Source organism: Rousettus aegyptiacus, unplaced genomic scaffold (assembly GCF_014176215.1).
Source record: "Rousettus aegyptiacus isolate mRouAeg1 unplaced genomic scaffold, mRouAeg1.p scaffold_m13_p_13, whole genome shotgun sequence".
Taxonomy (NCBI): domain Eukaryota; kingdom Metazoa; phylum Chordata; class Mammalia; order Chiroptera; family Pteropodidae; genus Rousettus; species Rousettus aegyptiacus.
Window position 1 is genome coordinate 15,414,726 of NW_023416288.1, and position 16,500 is coordinate 15,431,225.

Sequence of the window (16,500 nt, forward strand, 5' to 3'; positions counted from 1 at the left end):
TACAGGAAATATTTGACTTCATAAATACTGACAGAGTTAAACTCAGGTTGGTGTCATCTTGCTTGATCTATTTTCCATGTTCTCCTTTGAGTGTAAAATTCATATTTTGTAAAATTCAGTCCTTTACAAGAGAATATTTACTTGAGATTCCCTCCTTTTAAACAACCCTATTGAAGAAATTAATTTCAAAAGCCTAAATGTCCAATGTTTAAAATTTATTCAACAAATGTAATGTGATTACAGTGTTAAATGGCTTTCTTATGAACTATTCATGGGGAAAAATAAGATAATTTTAATGATCTACCAAAATGTACTATATTCTAAGACCATACCGAATCAAGTGTTTGTACATTAGAGCTCCTGTGGTTTCTAAATAACATGAAATCAGTAAAATCAAAAAAGCCAATCATATTAGGAAAAAATATGGCAAGTTTCCTAGCTTGTTGGATAAACTTGAAAAATAAAAAGAATTAAATATTCAGTTTTTAAGAAAACTAAACTACTATTCTCTTAAGTACACATTTAAACTACTTCCTGTTATTCTCTGTGGAAAATTGTACTTGGGAGGCATCACCTGTCTTCTCCCCATTCCATGAGATCTTGACAGCAAGCAGTCCACATACATGTCCCAGAAATCCTGGGCTATGTTTAAGAAGACATTATAATGTCTGGGCCGCTGGGATTTTTGCAAGAACAGCATGAAATTCCAGAAAGCATCCACATTGTGCTCTATCTTAAGTTCCTTGAGATCTATCAGTGTCAAAGAGCACGCGTTCCAGCACTGGAGATCAATGTCTTCCATAATCCCTGGGCTCACACTGGCAAGCACTCCCTTTTGAAATTCAAAATCTGCTTTAATCAGACTGATCAGCATCATGCACCCCAGTGGTAGGCAAAACCATCTTCTTATGGCAAAAGCCATATTCTAAACAAAAAAAAACGGGGGGATATATTTTTAACTTAAGGAGAAAATCATTCAATTACTCAACAATCTGTTTAAAATTAAATATATATTTGTTTTTGATCCAGCCAAATTTGCCTACTATGTGTTATGTTAGTTGGTTTTTCTCTAAGTCGCCGACTCTCAGACCTTCCTTTGAAATGATATTAAAATTACAACTTGTTTACCAACATTCTAATAAACAGTCTTCAGGAGCCACTAAAATCCAACACACGTTTATGAAGATGCAATAGATTCATTTCATCATAGACCTTTAGAGCTGGAAGAAACCTTAAAAAACATGTGCTCCAACCTTCTCCTTTTACAGATTAGAAAAATTTTCAGTATATGGTTCAGAAAGTTCTCAGGTGCCCTATCTCCTCAGCCAAGATTCCTATCACAGCACAGTTCAACTAAATGGGTCCAAATGCAGCCCATTATATATGTGTAACCATGAGAAAAAGGTTTTGAGGCTTTGTTCAATTTGAGATGGTACCAATCTATTAAATGGTGTTGGATGTTCAAGCACCATTTAAAGTTTCAAAGTTATTGAAACTTTCATTTTTCATTGAAAAATACTTATATGCACTGATGCCCAGGAGAGACCCCTGGCTTCCCTCAGATTCAGGAGTTGGATAGAGATTAACATAGGTACATGAAGCAGCACAAAGACAATAAAGCTAATGTGACATGATGCCAGGCCAATGACATTCAGCAAAATCATGGATTTCCTAATGGCTCTTTGCACAAGTTTCCCTACAAACGCATCATCGCTCAGTAAATCGGCCTAACGTACATAGGTGGAAGTTAAGGACTGAAACTGGCTTTGAATTGCCACAGCTACTATTCCAGGCTGGCCCTGGAAATGTCTCTGACACAAGCTTGACAGCTAGGATGGAGGAATTGAGTGGTGAAGACAGATCTGGAAGACGGGACTCGCCTCATTCCCATATACCGCCGTCCGCTACCTGCCCCCATTCCCCAAGATAAAGGGGCACATCAAACGAAACTAACTTAAATTTAGGTTATTCAGGTCATTTCACATTTCAAAACTTGTGCAGAGTCCCCAAACTGGCAGTGGCCACTTTATGGAGCTCTAAAAGAGAGGGACTGAGTAGGATGGGAGAATTTTTTACCCCGTGACTTTCAGGTGATACTCCCGGAGTCGGGTCACCTGGATGCAGAAGAGGCAACGCGCGTGGGAATGGAGTACCTTTGGTATGCTGGCGAGGCGCGTGTTCCGGCGCGGTGTCCTGCGTGCGCCGCGCTCCCTCGGGAACAGGGGCTGCTCCTGTCAGGGAGGGACAAGAGCTCTCAGCGAGGGCTCAGGACCACCCCTGGCCCTCCCTGCTCTCATGCGCTGCCCAAACGAACTCACGCCCAGGCTAGGCGAAAGGCGGAAAGCAGCGCTCCGTGACCCACTGAGAGCGCACTCCCGGCGCCCTGAGCTCGCCCCGCTGAACTGTCTCCGCGGCGCCGCGCGCGCTTGGCTGGGAGGCTCTGGATCTCCGAGGGCGGCGCTGTGGGCTCTGCTGCGGCCGCCGCGGGGCTCCCAAGTCGGCTCTGCAGCCCGAGCCGTGCTCCTTTTCTAGCGACAGTGAAGGAGCAGAGAGTAGGTGGCCTTGCTTCCGAGTCCCCGCCCTCACTTTGCTTACGGTCCCAGTCCCAAACGCGCGCCCCCATCTCCCAAACCCGCACCCCTGCCTGGGCACTGCTCCTGCCTCTCTCGCGCTCCACAGTGGTCTACATGACCAAGCTATCTCCTCCCTCTACCTAGCCAGCTCCACGCCCTTTTATAGCCAGAGAAAAACTTCCAAAATGTGTTGAGTTGTATGAGTTGTTCATATATTTTGACTATTAGCGCCTTATTGAAGGTATCGTTTGCAAATACCTTCTTCCATTTAGCTGTTTGCATTTTTGTTTCGTTGGTAGTTCCTTTAAAGATAATTTTAATAAAACAATGCACAGGTTGGAAAACATATATGCTTAGTGAGGACAGGGTTTGGTTGGGATATAATGTTAAATTAGATGGATTGGTTAACTTGACCAACTATTAAATCTAAACTTCAACATGAATCGATCATGGATATTTTAAAATGCATTGCATGCTTTTGAGTTTCACCATTGCATCTTCTTTTTACCATAATGAGATACCACCTCATACTTGTTAGAATGGCTTCTATCAGTAAGACAAGAAATAACAAGTGTTGGAAAGGATGCAAGTAAAGGGAACCCTCCTACACTGCTAGTGGGAATGTAAATTGGTGCAGTCGCTATGAAGAACAGTATGGAGAGTCCTCCAAAACTTAAGAATAGAGCTATCATATGACCCAGCAATTCCTATTCTGGATATCTACCTCAGAAATTTGAAACCACTTATCAATAAAGATATATATATCCCTATATTCACTGCAGCATTATTCACAATTGCCAAGACATGGAAACAACCCAAGTGTCCTTCAACTGATGATTGAATAAAGAAGATGTGGTACACATATACAATGGACTACCACCCAAACATAAAAAGTAATGAAATACTGCCATTTGTAACAACATAGATGGATATTGAGAACATCATGCTAAGTGAATAAGTCAGATGGAAAAGGACAAGAACTATATGATTTCATTCATATGTGAGATAGATATAAAACACAAAGCAACAAATGAACTAAGAAAACAACAAATTCAGAGACATAGACAACAGTATGGTGATAGAGGGGAAAGGGGTGGGGGGAGGATGAAGAGGGTAAAGAGGGTCAAATATATTGCGATGGAAGGAGATGACTATGGATGGTGAACACACAAGGCAAAATACAGATGATGTATTATAGAATTTTACACTTGAAATTTATGTTATTAACCAAATTCATAAATTTAATTAAAAATATATAATATACACAATATTTTTAATCATCTTCACCAGAAGCAATATATTCATCGCTATCTTGTCATGATCATCCTGTTCCCATCATATTCACATTGTCCCCCGACTTAATCTCTGAGTTATATTGTAAACCAGTCTCCCTTTCTGTTACTTTAGGCTCTGACCCCACTTCAAAGTCCCTTCCACTTAACTTAGCCTTACTTCTGCAATTAGGTGTTCATTTTCACTACATTACTTGGCATCCATTTATACTTATATTTAGCATCTACTACTACATACGTTGTGTTTTTTTCTGTGAGAACATGTGATCTTCCATACTTATAAAAATACTATATTTCATGTTTTTATAGTGACTAACATATAAAACAATGGGCACTCAATAAATATTTTTAGCTGATTTCTACTTTGTATCCTGCATTTAGGAAGTTTTGTCAACTTTCCACAAGACTAACCCAGGTCTCTCAGAACTCCAGTGTTCCCTGTAAAGATTTCCTGTTTTAGTCAGGACAGTGGCCTATTTATTTGTCCCCATGCTTCCTACCTTGCAGTTACTTAGTTGCAGTTCTGTAATACTTGTGTTTATCCTATTTCTCTTTTAGATAGCATGTTTCTCCAGGAAATACTGCTATCATCTTATGTCATAGAATTTGGAAGAGCACTCCACACACAGCAGCAACATGTCAACTGAATAACGATGAATAGCTACAAAAAATTATTTTTTAATTCATTGACTTTCTGACTCATAATGAAAGACATTAATTTAAAACATCTATCATTGCAATTGCCTCTAGTAAACTTTAATGACAATGTATTTATCAAAGTGTGATTCAATGACCTTGGGGGAAAGAGAGCAGGAAATGAAGTTGAAACAAATAAGTACCCTGCAGAGAAAACAAGCACTCCTTGACTGCTGACTAATTGAAGGGAAAGAAGGCATTATTGTTTTTCAGGAACACAGGAGACAATAATGAGCAAAATACTGTCTCTGAAACAGAAGAAAAAGTTCAGGAGAGAAGCTAAAAAAAGATCATTTATCTCCACTCCTGCCAAAATGTGCCATTAGTACAAAATAATTTGTCATCATTTTTTAAGAAAAACAAGAAATAAAAGTTTATCTTTATCTTTAGCTAAAACATAGAAAGTGTATAAACATCATGTATTCCAGGATCCTCATTATCTCTCTTCGCATTATTTTTTTAGTGGTTTATTTAAGGTTCACAATAGATATCCTTAAGGATATTCTTCTTTTAGGCTACTTAGGATTAATATTGAATCAACTCATGAAAAAAATGTAGAAATCTTGCAAGGTATGAGTTCATTTCACTCACTTTCCCATCCTTTTTGCTGAATTTGTGAATTTCAAATGCATTACATCTACATACATTATAAACATTCTTTAGCCTGGAAAATTTATTATATGTTGTAGTGCATGTCCACTGACAACATATTCTTATTTTTTTTTTATCTGCAAATGTATTTTATTCACCATCACTTTTGGATGATCATTTTCACTGGCTGTGGAATCCTGAGTTGATATAGTTTTGTCTGGAATTTGCATTTGTTTCTTTTTTATAGTTTCTATTTCTCTGCTAGATTTCCTGTATTTCATTTATGATATACATATTTTCTTTTATATCCTTGAATATGTTTAGAGTAACTACTTTAAATCTTTGTCTGCTAATTCCAATATCGGGGGCATCTTCAGATTGATTTCTATTGATTGTCTTTTCTCTCCAAAATGAGTCACATCTTCATGTATTTTGGTTTATTAGGTGATATTACGTTGCATCCTTAATATTGTAAATGGTATTCTGCAAAGACCCTAGATCTCTTCAAGCCACACTTTACTGCTTCTTTTTAAAACTGTAAGGGTTGAAAATAGAATGCACCAATCAGGATTCTGGGAAGTGAAGCTCTGTACTCAGAGAGATGCAGATCCCTTTATACACTTTTTGTGCCGGTCCATGGTGCAGGAGCAAGAGAAGACTGTACACCAGGAAACACAGAAAGAAGGAAGAAGAATGCAGAATACTAAAGTATAAGGTATAGTAACAGAAAAATATGCCAGGCATAAAAAAAAGAACAGTTCTGCTAAAGTCAAAAGGAAAACTAATATATATGAATATAACCTCTATTCTGGTTGGATTAGGTCATCTGGTATTAGGTCTAAAAAATTAAACAAATAAACGAAACAAGAAAGGCTACATGGATAGCCTAGACTAGATACACATTCTGCGACCAAAAAGTAATTTAAAGTATTATAGATCTCTGATTGGAAATGCCAAACTGAGAGTGAAGAGTGCTTTCTCAATAAACAGCACATCTTTAAAACCTTCTCAGGCCATCATCATTCCTCTTAATTTTCTCCAACACCATACCTATTCTCAGAAACTCTAACTCTTCTCCACCCTGAGCTCTCTGCCCCTCAGACTTCTCTGACAGTGTTCCAATATGCCTTTTCTCTCTACTTCCTCTTTCTTCTGTAGCTTTTTATTAGGTAGACCCATGTAGCCTTTCTTGTTTCTTTTATTTGTTTAATTTTTTAGACCTATACTTAAATATTAGAGACCAAATGATAGCCCCAAGCAGCTAGAAAGAATCCTCTTTCTATGAAATTCACAAATTAGTAATTAGGACTTTCTCCCACAATTAATAAATTTATCTCTATTACACTAATAAGAATAGTATGCTCTATCTTGGGGTGTCCCTATTAGATTGTTGTGGCGCATTCAAATCTAAGACCCACAGAGCCAATTGAGATTAATTGTGAGCCTTTATTAGCTGGCCGGCGACTGATTCTCCCCACTAGAGAATCAGCTCCAAGCTTTCAGAGGAGGCAGCTTATAAAGCCTAAAACCACATCAAACAAGCAAGCAGGTTTACAGAAGCAGAAGTTAGCCATTAATATGTCTTTGCACAGGATATCTCCTAGAACCACACCCTGGTTATACATTAAGCGGATTATAGAAGCAGAAGTTGGCTGTTATCATCTGGTGCAAAAATGTTGTTTCTGGGAGACTCTTAAATCTTATAGCAAACAGGGCCTGTAGACAGTTCTGTTATCTGCATCCTGGCAGTGATGTTGTTGTGTTGTTGTTGTTGTTGTTTCGCCTTCTCTTTGGGAGCTGGCACCTGAGGATATCACTACTCCCTGTCTTGCCCTAGTGACTAATTTACTGGAGAATTTTTCACTCTTACAAGATGTGGAGGGTTTTCTTAGGGGTAATTGGGATCTATGTTCTTAAATTTAGGGGTGATCTGTGAATTCTAAAAGCTTTCTGGAACTGCTTTATAGACTACAATTGTTTCTCTAAACCAGGTGAGTACAAGATAGAGGACAACTTGATGCTTAGATCTTCTGAGGTTAGAGGAAATATGTTTTCAAACCTATACCTTATTGTTAATTTTTAGCTAGAATCACGGAATAACATAGTACCTTCAGCCCCCTACATCTAATTTTTTGGTGAGTTATCTATACCATTTAGGAGACCTGAAATGGATTGGACATGATAAAAAATACAGCCAAAAAAAATAGAAGTATGACTAATTGGGAATTACTGTAGGCCAGGCAACACCACGGAAAATTTAAGGGTAGAGAAGTCAAAGGAAAGTTTGAGGGTCCATAATGATGGTCCAGCTTCCTGAAGGGGACAGTTACAAAAAGAATGCTGATTATGATTATTTAAAAGCAGAGGATAGAGTACAGATTGAATTGTTATTAAAGAATTTAAAATACGTGTAAAGAAAAGAACGTATTTTGAGAGTTAACTCTCTTTTTAATTTTACTTCATTGAGAATATAAGTATATAGAAGGTAGACTTCTGGATTATCTTTTTAATTTCCTTGCTATATTTAAGATTTTTTGGGATTCCTTGGTGTAGGCTATGCTATACTCTACCCAGCCTCTCCTGCCAACATAAACACACATCTTCTCCTTCTTTGCCATGTCCAAAGAATATCTTTTACCTACAGATTTTTGAAATCTCCCACTGAGGAATAATTAAGGGTAACTCTTACAATCTTTTCTATAAATAGTCATTATATCAATGAGGTTCAATTAGGGAAACAGAAAACTAAGAATAGTATGGAATACGGGATTTTTTACAGTATTAGAACTTACACAATTGTGAGAGAAGCTGAGGAAACAAAGTTCTGAATGTGAATAGTCAGAGTAGAGAAAAGCCAATAATAGGGAACCATAAACAGTTCTGTGAAGATGTTTGTGGAAAGCTGTTGACTCTGTGTATGGTGGTGGGCCCGAAGTCATTGTTAAGTCAGCAGGTCAGAGAATCGGAAAGAAAAGCTGGACAGCTGGGTAAAGCAAGGACACACTTTTCTTCTACAAAGACAAAATGGAACCTATGTTGGTCACTCAATATGTCAGCTCCCAAGGATTTCTTATAAAACCTTACTGTAAGGTTCAATATAAAAGGCTATACCTCAGACAGTATGAGTAGCACTAGCATAGCAGTTTTTTTTAAAAAAAATAAATAAACTTAGGCTTCTGTTATAGTAAAATTTGGTGCTGAGTAGATCATAGCTTTGACTCAGTGGTAATTCCTATGTGCCCACGTAAATAAAATGGGTCAAGATTGCTCAATTTTATGTACTACTTCTGGTATAGCCTTTTATATCTAAACTTACAGTAATGTTTTATAAGAAATCCTTGCTTTCTTCTTGCAATACTTCAATATCTTAGAAGGAAGTAATACAAAATTGATATAGTTATTGGTTTTTCTTCTCTGTGAACTGTAATTTCCATACATCATAGATGTCATTTTCTTTTAAGAAAAAGAGTGTTCATCAGCTAGTAAGATACCATCTTTCTTTGATAAAAAGAAACTACCTTTCATCTATCAGAATTTTCTGTCAAAGGTCTTATATGGCAAAATTACAATATTAAGATTTTTTTTCTAAGATGAAATTTCATGTGAGAGATGATTTCTTTAATCAAGAGATGCAATCATTCCTAACTATTGGAGAGACAATGCCAACATTCAATAAAGAGAAGTCCAAATGTGAAAGTAATGGCATACAAGAGAGCAGTCTAAGATTAGCCCTTAAGGTTTACTTAAAGAATTATTATTTCCTTTATGTTTCAGAAGGGAAAAAAGGATAAAAGAGGTGGGAAATATCATCCCCAATAAATATCAGTTATTATAATGGAAAAGTTGTAAAGAGAAAAAAGTCATATTAACACCACCTTTAATAGCCCATAATTAAATGATTAATTAACTGAGAAACTACAAGAGTTTGGGATCATACAGAGAAACAAAAAAGAATACAAAATAATGTGCTCATGTTTTAGTCAAATTCAATTCAAGTCCCACATTTTATATTTCCCAAAAAGGGAGTATCTCAGGACACGAATGACAAGTTATATATAGCTCATATACCAAGATGGAGTATGCTTCATACTAAAGTAGGATGCCAGACCCAAATTCAGATTGTTAAAGGAAATTATCAAAAATTCTTGGACCTCTCCAGTCTTCTATTTCCAACAAGTAGAAAGTATGAGGTGTCCGATCCCTTTCCTTATGCTCATTTGGATGAGCAGGAGCCTCCAAGAATTCTGGTGGGAGAGCATACTGTTTTACCTTTGCAGTGGGGAGGCATCAAGACTGTAGTCTGCCAATACCTCTTTCTACAAAATAGTATTTCAGCTGATTAATTCATAATGTGGTCATAATAACAACTTAAACTATACATGAATATGTTAATATAAACATTTCCTTATTTTGAATTATTATTGAAATTATCTAAGAATTTTATTTTACTGTAAATTGATATTTCTTTATGAAGGAATAGTAATAAGCAACAAAGAAAATGAGTTAGTGAGAATCCTGAATATGTTACCTACTTTTCTTGCTGTAAGCATCGTTATCAAAGGCCCTTCTGATAATTCCACTGCCATTCTTATACCTGTAGGTGATTTTAAAAAGTATAAAGAAGAATGCAATCAATGACTCATAGTATAATAATAGTGTCTTAAAATATTTTTATTCCTCTAGTGCAAGTGATTGACAATGGAAGTCTTAAAAATATGATTCGACTACTTCTTAGAATTTCTACAAATATTTCTAAGAAAGTAATCTTTCAACAATATCTTTCAAATTAAAAACAGGATGCATGAAAAGCAAAGCAAAATCATGTTCTATAGGAATAAGTTTTCTCCACTCAGTATGAATTCAGGTATTAGAAATATTAAAATTTGCTTCTTTCATTATTTTTGAAATACTTTATGATATTTATTACTTAGTAATTCTAAAACCCATAGCAGTGCTCTAGTATATAGCTAGTGTGTGAACACATTAAGAACACAGTAATTGTTATATGAATGAATGAATGAACGAACCAAAAATCCTTAGGGAAAAAAGGCAATAATTCTACTTTCTTTTTCTTTTCATAGCTCTTATTTCAGGACAGTAATTACATGGCCTGAGACCCTCATTTTGAAAATGCTACATTTTAACTTAGATGAAGAACTCAAATAATATATAGCTCTTGTTAGTTCAATCCACTAACCTTTATCTAGAACTTGATTTAATTGTAGAGTATAAGACCCCTATTTATAATTGTTCTCAGGGTCACAATATTTCAAATAGCATAAAACTAAAAGAATATTTGATGTTACTTTTGGAAATTATAAGGCTAATGAGTGAGAATAACTCTATGCCCACGTCAGGTAATTCATATGGCACAAAAGTTAGCAGCCTAGTTATTGTCTTTCTTAGGAATAAATAAATTAATTAACAAATATTCAGAGGGTATATTCTGAGTCTAAGGCCTGAGCAAGAAGGAACCTATTAGGAAATATAAAAAAGGATGAGATATAGGTAGTGAAATAGTTGGAGACAGCAATGTATCAGGCTTAAAAAAAAAAAATCTTTTCAAGATTGAAGTGGCGAGTGACATCAGAAACATGGTAGAGTGAGACACATCCCCGGATCTCTCCCCTTGAAACAACAATAAGCTGAACATCTAAAACTCAACAAAAAAACATCCAAAATGCACACCAGCATGTCTGAGCATGGTATGTGTACATTGGAGCTACCACAGGTCAGAACCCTCGGTGTCAGGCGGTGGACTGGGAGAAAAAAAGAAGCTGCCTCTTGAAGCCACCGGAGCTCCCTGCAGAAACAGAGGGAAAGGAGAAGGTGCAGTGAGTTCAGACAGCGTCTTCCGTGAACACTCCTGCCTGGGGGAATTTGTGAGTTCCATGCAGCCAGCAGCAGGGCCCAGTTATCAGGGTAGAAAATGGAGAAGTGAGACGGGACTGCAGAGGAGCAACAGCCGATTTTTACAGGCCATGGTGCATAACTGGGGCTGAACCGCAGCCCCAACCCTCCAACCCAGAGGGCCCTTCCTCCCATTCCCTCTGAGACGGAACACCGTGGAGCCCCAGGGAAATCTGAGCAAATGCTATTAAAACTATCGCTAACACTGACAGGAACTGAGACTGAGGGTAGCGAGTATGATCAAACATAAATAAGGAAAAAAAAAAAGACATCATTAAGACTTTATTTAAAACAGAGATCCAAGAGGCATAGACGTCACCTACTAGAAACCAAAAGAAAAACACCTTCTTTGCAACAGATTAGGGACCATTGTATGATAAATCTTTCTGGAAAAAAAATCAGAATATACTTCCATTAATGCCCAGGTGGAGAAATCATTCATTAAGCACCACAAACAACCAAGATGACAAGGTATCTCAGAAAGAAAGAAAAAACTCTCCAGAAAATAACGTTGCAAACATAAAAATATGAAACTTAAATCACAGAGAATTCGGAATGGTACTTCTGAAAAAACTCAATGAGATCTGAAATGATTCATATCAATAATTTCAGGAATTGAAAAAAACAACTAGATGAGCAGAATGTGTTCTTTAGTAAGGAGATTGAAACCCTCAAAAAAACTAAATAAAACTTCTGGAGATAAAGAAAACACTGCAAAAGTTGAAAAATGAAATAACAAGCTTGGAACATAGTCGATCAAATGGAGGAAGAGGTTGGTGGTATCAAAGACAGAAATCTAGAAATAAATCAGAAGGAAGAAGAGAGAAACTGAAGAATGAGAAATAATGAAAGAGAAAGTCAAGAACTAGCTGATACCATCAGGAGAGGAACACATAAGAATAACTGACATTATCAAAGGCAAGGAAAAGGAGCAGGGATTAGAAAGCATTTTCAGGCAAACATGTTCTCTGATCATAATGTTTTGAAACTGTAAAAAGAAAGTGGGAAGAATCACAAATACATGAAGATTAAACAATATGCTACTGAAGAATAACTGTGTCAGGGAAGAAATGAAAAGAGAGATCAAGAGATACATAGAAACGAATGATGATGATAGTACAACATATCAAAACTTTTGGGACATGGCAAAAGTGGTCATAAGAGGAAAGTTCATATTATTATATGCCTACCCCCCAAAACAAGAATGAGCCCCCAAAACAACCTAACACTTTATTTAAAAAACTAGAAAAGGAAGAACAAATGAAGCCTGAAGTCGAAATTAGAGCAGAAATAAATGAAATTGAAAACAACAACAACAACAAAAAAAACCCAAAAAATAGAAAAAATAAATGCAACAAGAGTTGGTTCTTTGAAAAGGTTAAAAAATTGACAAACCTCTGGCTAGACTAATGAAAAAAAAAAAAGAGAGAAAGGACACAAGTAAACAAAATCAGAGATGAAAGAAAGGAAATTACAACTGACATTGCAGAAATACAAAGGATCATGTAAGAATACTATGGAAAAGTATGTAATAACAAATAACCTAGAAGGAATTGACCAGTACTTAGAAAAATGCAATCTTCCTAGACTGAATTAAGAAAAACTGGAAAATCTAAATAGACCAATTAGCAGTATGGAAATTGAGACAATCATCAAAGACCTACCAAAAAGTAAAAGCCCAGGACAAGGTGGTTTAACCAGTGAATTCTATTGAACATTTAAGGAAGATTTAATACCCATTCTCCTCAAACTCTTCCAAAAAATCACAGATTTAATACCTATTCTCCTCAAACTCTTCCAAAAAATCAAAGAGGCAATACTTCCCAATCATTTTATGAGGCCAATATTATCCTGATACCAAAACCTAATAAGGATAACACAAAAAAAGAAAACTACAGACAAGTATCTCTCATGAACACAGATGCAAAAATCCTAAATAAGATACTAGTAAATTGAATACAGCAACATATATTTAAAAGATTATACATCGCAATCAAGGGGGTTTCATTCCAGAGCCACAGAGATGGTTCAACATACGCAAATCGATTAATGTATACACTACATAAACAAATTAAAAAATAAGAATCATATGATTATATCCATAGATGCAGGAAAAGCCTTGGACAAGATCCATTTATGATTAAAACATTTAACAAGCATCTATTTATGATCAAAATGCTTAACAAAATCAGTATAGAAGGAAAATACCTTAACATAATAAAGGCCATATATGACAAATCCTCAGCCAACATAATACGTAATGGTGAAAAACTAAAAACCTTCTCCCTAAGATCAGGAACAAGGCAAGGCTGTTCACTATCACCACTGTTATTCAATATAACATTGGAGGTCCTAGCAAGTGCAGTCTGGCAAGAGAAAGATATAAAAGGCATCCAAATAGGAAATGAAAAAGTCAGACTGTCACTATGTGCAGATGACATGATTCTCTATATAGAAAACCCTAAAGACTCCACAAGAACACTACTAGAAACAATAAGCAAATACATTAAAGTCTCTGGATACTAAATCAAGGTTCAAAAATCCATAGTGTTCCTGTACTCTAATAACAAAGTTATTAAAATCAGAAAAAGCAGTGGAAAAAATGATTCTTTTTGTAATTGCAATGAAAAGAATAAAATACCTAGGAATAAATCTAACAAAACAAGTGAAGGACCTACATAATGAAAACTATAAGACCTTATTAAAAGAAATCGAAGAAGGTGAAATGGAAAGATATTCCATGTTCTTGGATTGGAAGAATCAACATAGCTAAAATGACCTTATTACATAAAGCATTATGCAGATTTAATGCAATCCCCATCAAAATATCATCAGAATTTTTTAAAGAAATGGAACAAAAAATCATCAGATTTGTCCAGAAACACAAAAGAGCCTGAATTGCCAAAGCCATCCTGAGAAAAAAGAATGAGGCTGGAGGCATCACTCTACCTGACTTCAAATTATACTACAAAGCAACATTAATCAAAACAGAATGGTATTGGCAGCAAAACAGGCACATGGACCAGTGGAATAGAATCGAGAGTCCAGAAATAAACCCATGTTTATATGGGCTGGGCGCATGATTTTTGACAAAAATCCCAAAAACATACAGTGGAAAAAGGAAAGCTCCTTTAATAAATGGTACTGGGAAAACTGGAAAACCACCTGCAAAAGAATGAAACTAGATGGTTGTCTATCATCACACACCAAAATTAATTCAAAATGGATTAAGGACTGGAATATATGACCGGAATCAATAAAGTGCATAGAAGAAAGTATAGGAATGAAACTCAAGGACCTTGGAGTTAATGAGGATTTTATTAATTTGACCTCAAAGGCAAGGAAAATAAAAGCTAAAATAAATGAATGGGAGCGCATCAAACTAAAAAGCTTCTGCACAGTAAAAGAAACCGTCACCAAGGTAAAGAGGGAACCATCCAAATGGGAAAATATATTTGCAAACAACACCTCCGATAAGGGCCTAATATCCAAAATATACAAAGAACTCATATGACTCAATAACAACAACAACAAAAAAACCGATCCAATCAAAAAATGGGCAGAGGTCCTGAACACACACTTCTTCCTAGAGGACATACAAATGGCCAACAAATATATGAAAAGATGCTCAACATCTCTAGCTATTAGGGAAATGTAAATCAAAACCAAATGAGATACCATCTCACACCTGTTAGAATGGATATATTCAACAGGACAAGTAATAACAAATGTTGGAGAGGATGCAGAGAAAAAGGAACTCTCATACACTGCTGGTGGGACTGCAAATTAGTACAGCCCCTATGGATAACAGTATGGAGGTTCCTCAAAAACTAATAATTGATCTACCATATGATCCAGCAATCCCACTACGGGGTGTTTACCTCCAAAGACTTGAAAACTTATATTTGAAAAGCTATTTGCACACCTGTGTTTATAGCAGCATTACTCACAGTGGCAAGGACATGGAAGCCACTGAAGTGTCCTACAATAGATGATTGGTTAAAGAAGCTGTGGTACATATATACAATGGAATATTACTCAGCCATAAGAAGAGATGAAGTACTGCCATTTGTGACCACATGGATGGACCTAGAAATAATCATACTAAGTGAAATAAGCCAGACAGAAAAAGTTGAAAATCACATGATATCACTTATATGTGGGATATAAACTTAAAAGTAACAAATAAACAGGACAAATAGAGATTCATGGACATGGACAATGGACTAGTGGTTATTAGAAGTTGGGGGTGAGGAGGTAGATGGGGAAAAAATTTAAATCATTTCTTCAATAAAAAAGAAAAAGATTGAAGTGGCAGGAAGATATAAGAATAGAACTTCCATGAAAGCAACTTCATAAATGTTTTCAACTGGAACATGAATACTATGGCTGGAACTACAGCAGTCATGCTAAGACCATAAGGAGACCTTGAATACAGCAATATGATCAAATCTGTTGCTTAAAGGGGACAAAACACCTCTGGAGATCATTATAGATAAAGGATTACAGTGAACAAGAGATTTTGGTTATATTATTATTTTGTGTGTATGAAAGTAAATGAAGCCTAATGACAATCAGGTTATAGAATCAATAAAATAATTAAGGTCAGAAGGGATCTCATGGAGGCAATGTAAGCTGTGATGTTCTGCTATACTAAGAATTCCAAGAAGCCACCCCTCTTTCCACATATTTCCCACAATGAAAGATCTTCCACACTGAAGCTTGAATTTAGTATGGAACATCTGAGACCCCTGATTCATTCCACAATTAAGAGATAGAAACTGAAAATAAATGCTTAGAAACATCTTGACACAATTAGTCAGAATGGCTGGCCAGGCCTTAGTAATGTACTCAAGAATCAAGGCATGGACTAGGTAAGTTTTGACAGGAGAGGAAAAAAGGAAACTAAAGATTCCTGCTGAGGGAGGAAGATTACATTAGGAGTTCTCTTGTAGGTCCTGGGAAATGAGTTTTTGGTATACAGGGGAAGACCCTGGGACTTCCGGGAAATTAGTGAACACCAGAGAGAAAGTGGTGTGAAATTGATGACAGACTCTACTTTCGCAGTTTCACATACAGATCCTGCTTATGTTGATTCCTCTTGGACAAGCAGAACAAAAGCAGTTTCACATACAGATCCTGCTTATGTTGATTCCTCTTGGACAAGCAGAACAAAAGCAGGATAGATAAAAAGTGGGAATCTAATTAAGAGAAGGTGAAAAGGTACAGATCGATTTAGATAATCTGCAATGTAGAGAATCAAGTTAGACAATTTTCATTTAAGTCTGCTGATAACATTAAACAGTATAACATCATATTAGATTTTTTAATTATGTATTTATCTCATGCTTAAAATAATTACACTACAATGTTTATTAGATTAGATGTAATATCGTGTCCAGGGATGGATCCTGTAAAGTCTGTAGTTTAGTTAATAG

The 16,500-nt window shown here is 36.1% G+C and overlaps 1 protein-coding gene across 1 annotated transcript; it reads right to left on the bottom strand.

Moving 5' to 3' along the window:
• On the bottom strand, positions 1 to 2,389 carry FAM237B (family with sequence similarity 237 member B). The gene is made up of 2 exons (XM_036230327.1): positions 2,154 to 2,389; positions 1 to 925 (listed from the first exon to the last, which is right to left on the bottom strand). The coding sequence occupies exon 2, from the start codon at positions 920 to 922 to the stop codon at positions 503 to 505; it is 420 nt and encodes a 139-aa protein (XP_036086220.1). The 5' UTR covers positions 923 to 925; positions 2,154 to 2,389; the 3' UTR covers positions 1 to 502.
• Positions 2,390 to 16,500: the final 14,111 nt, after the last annotated feature.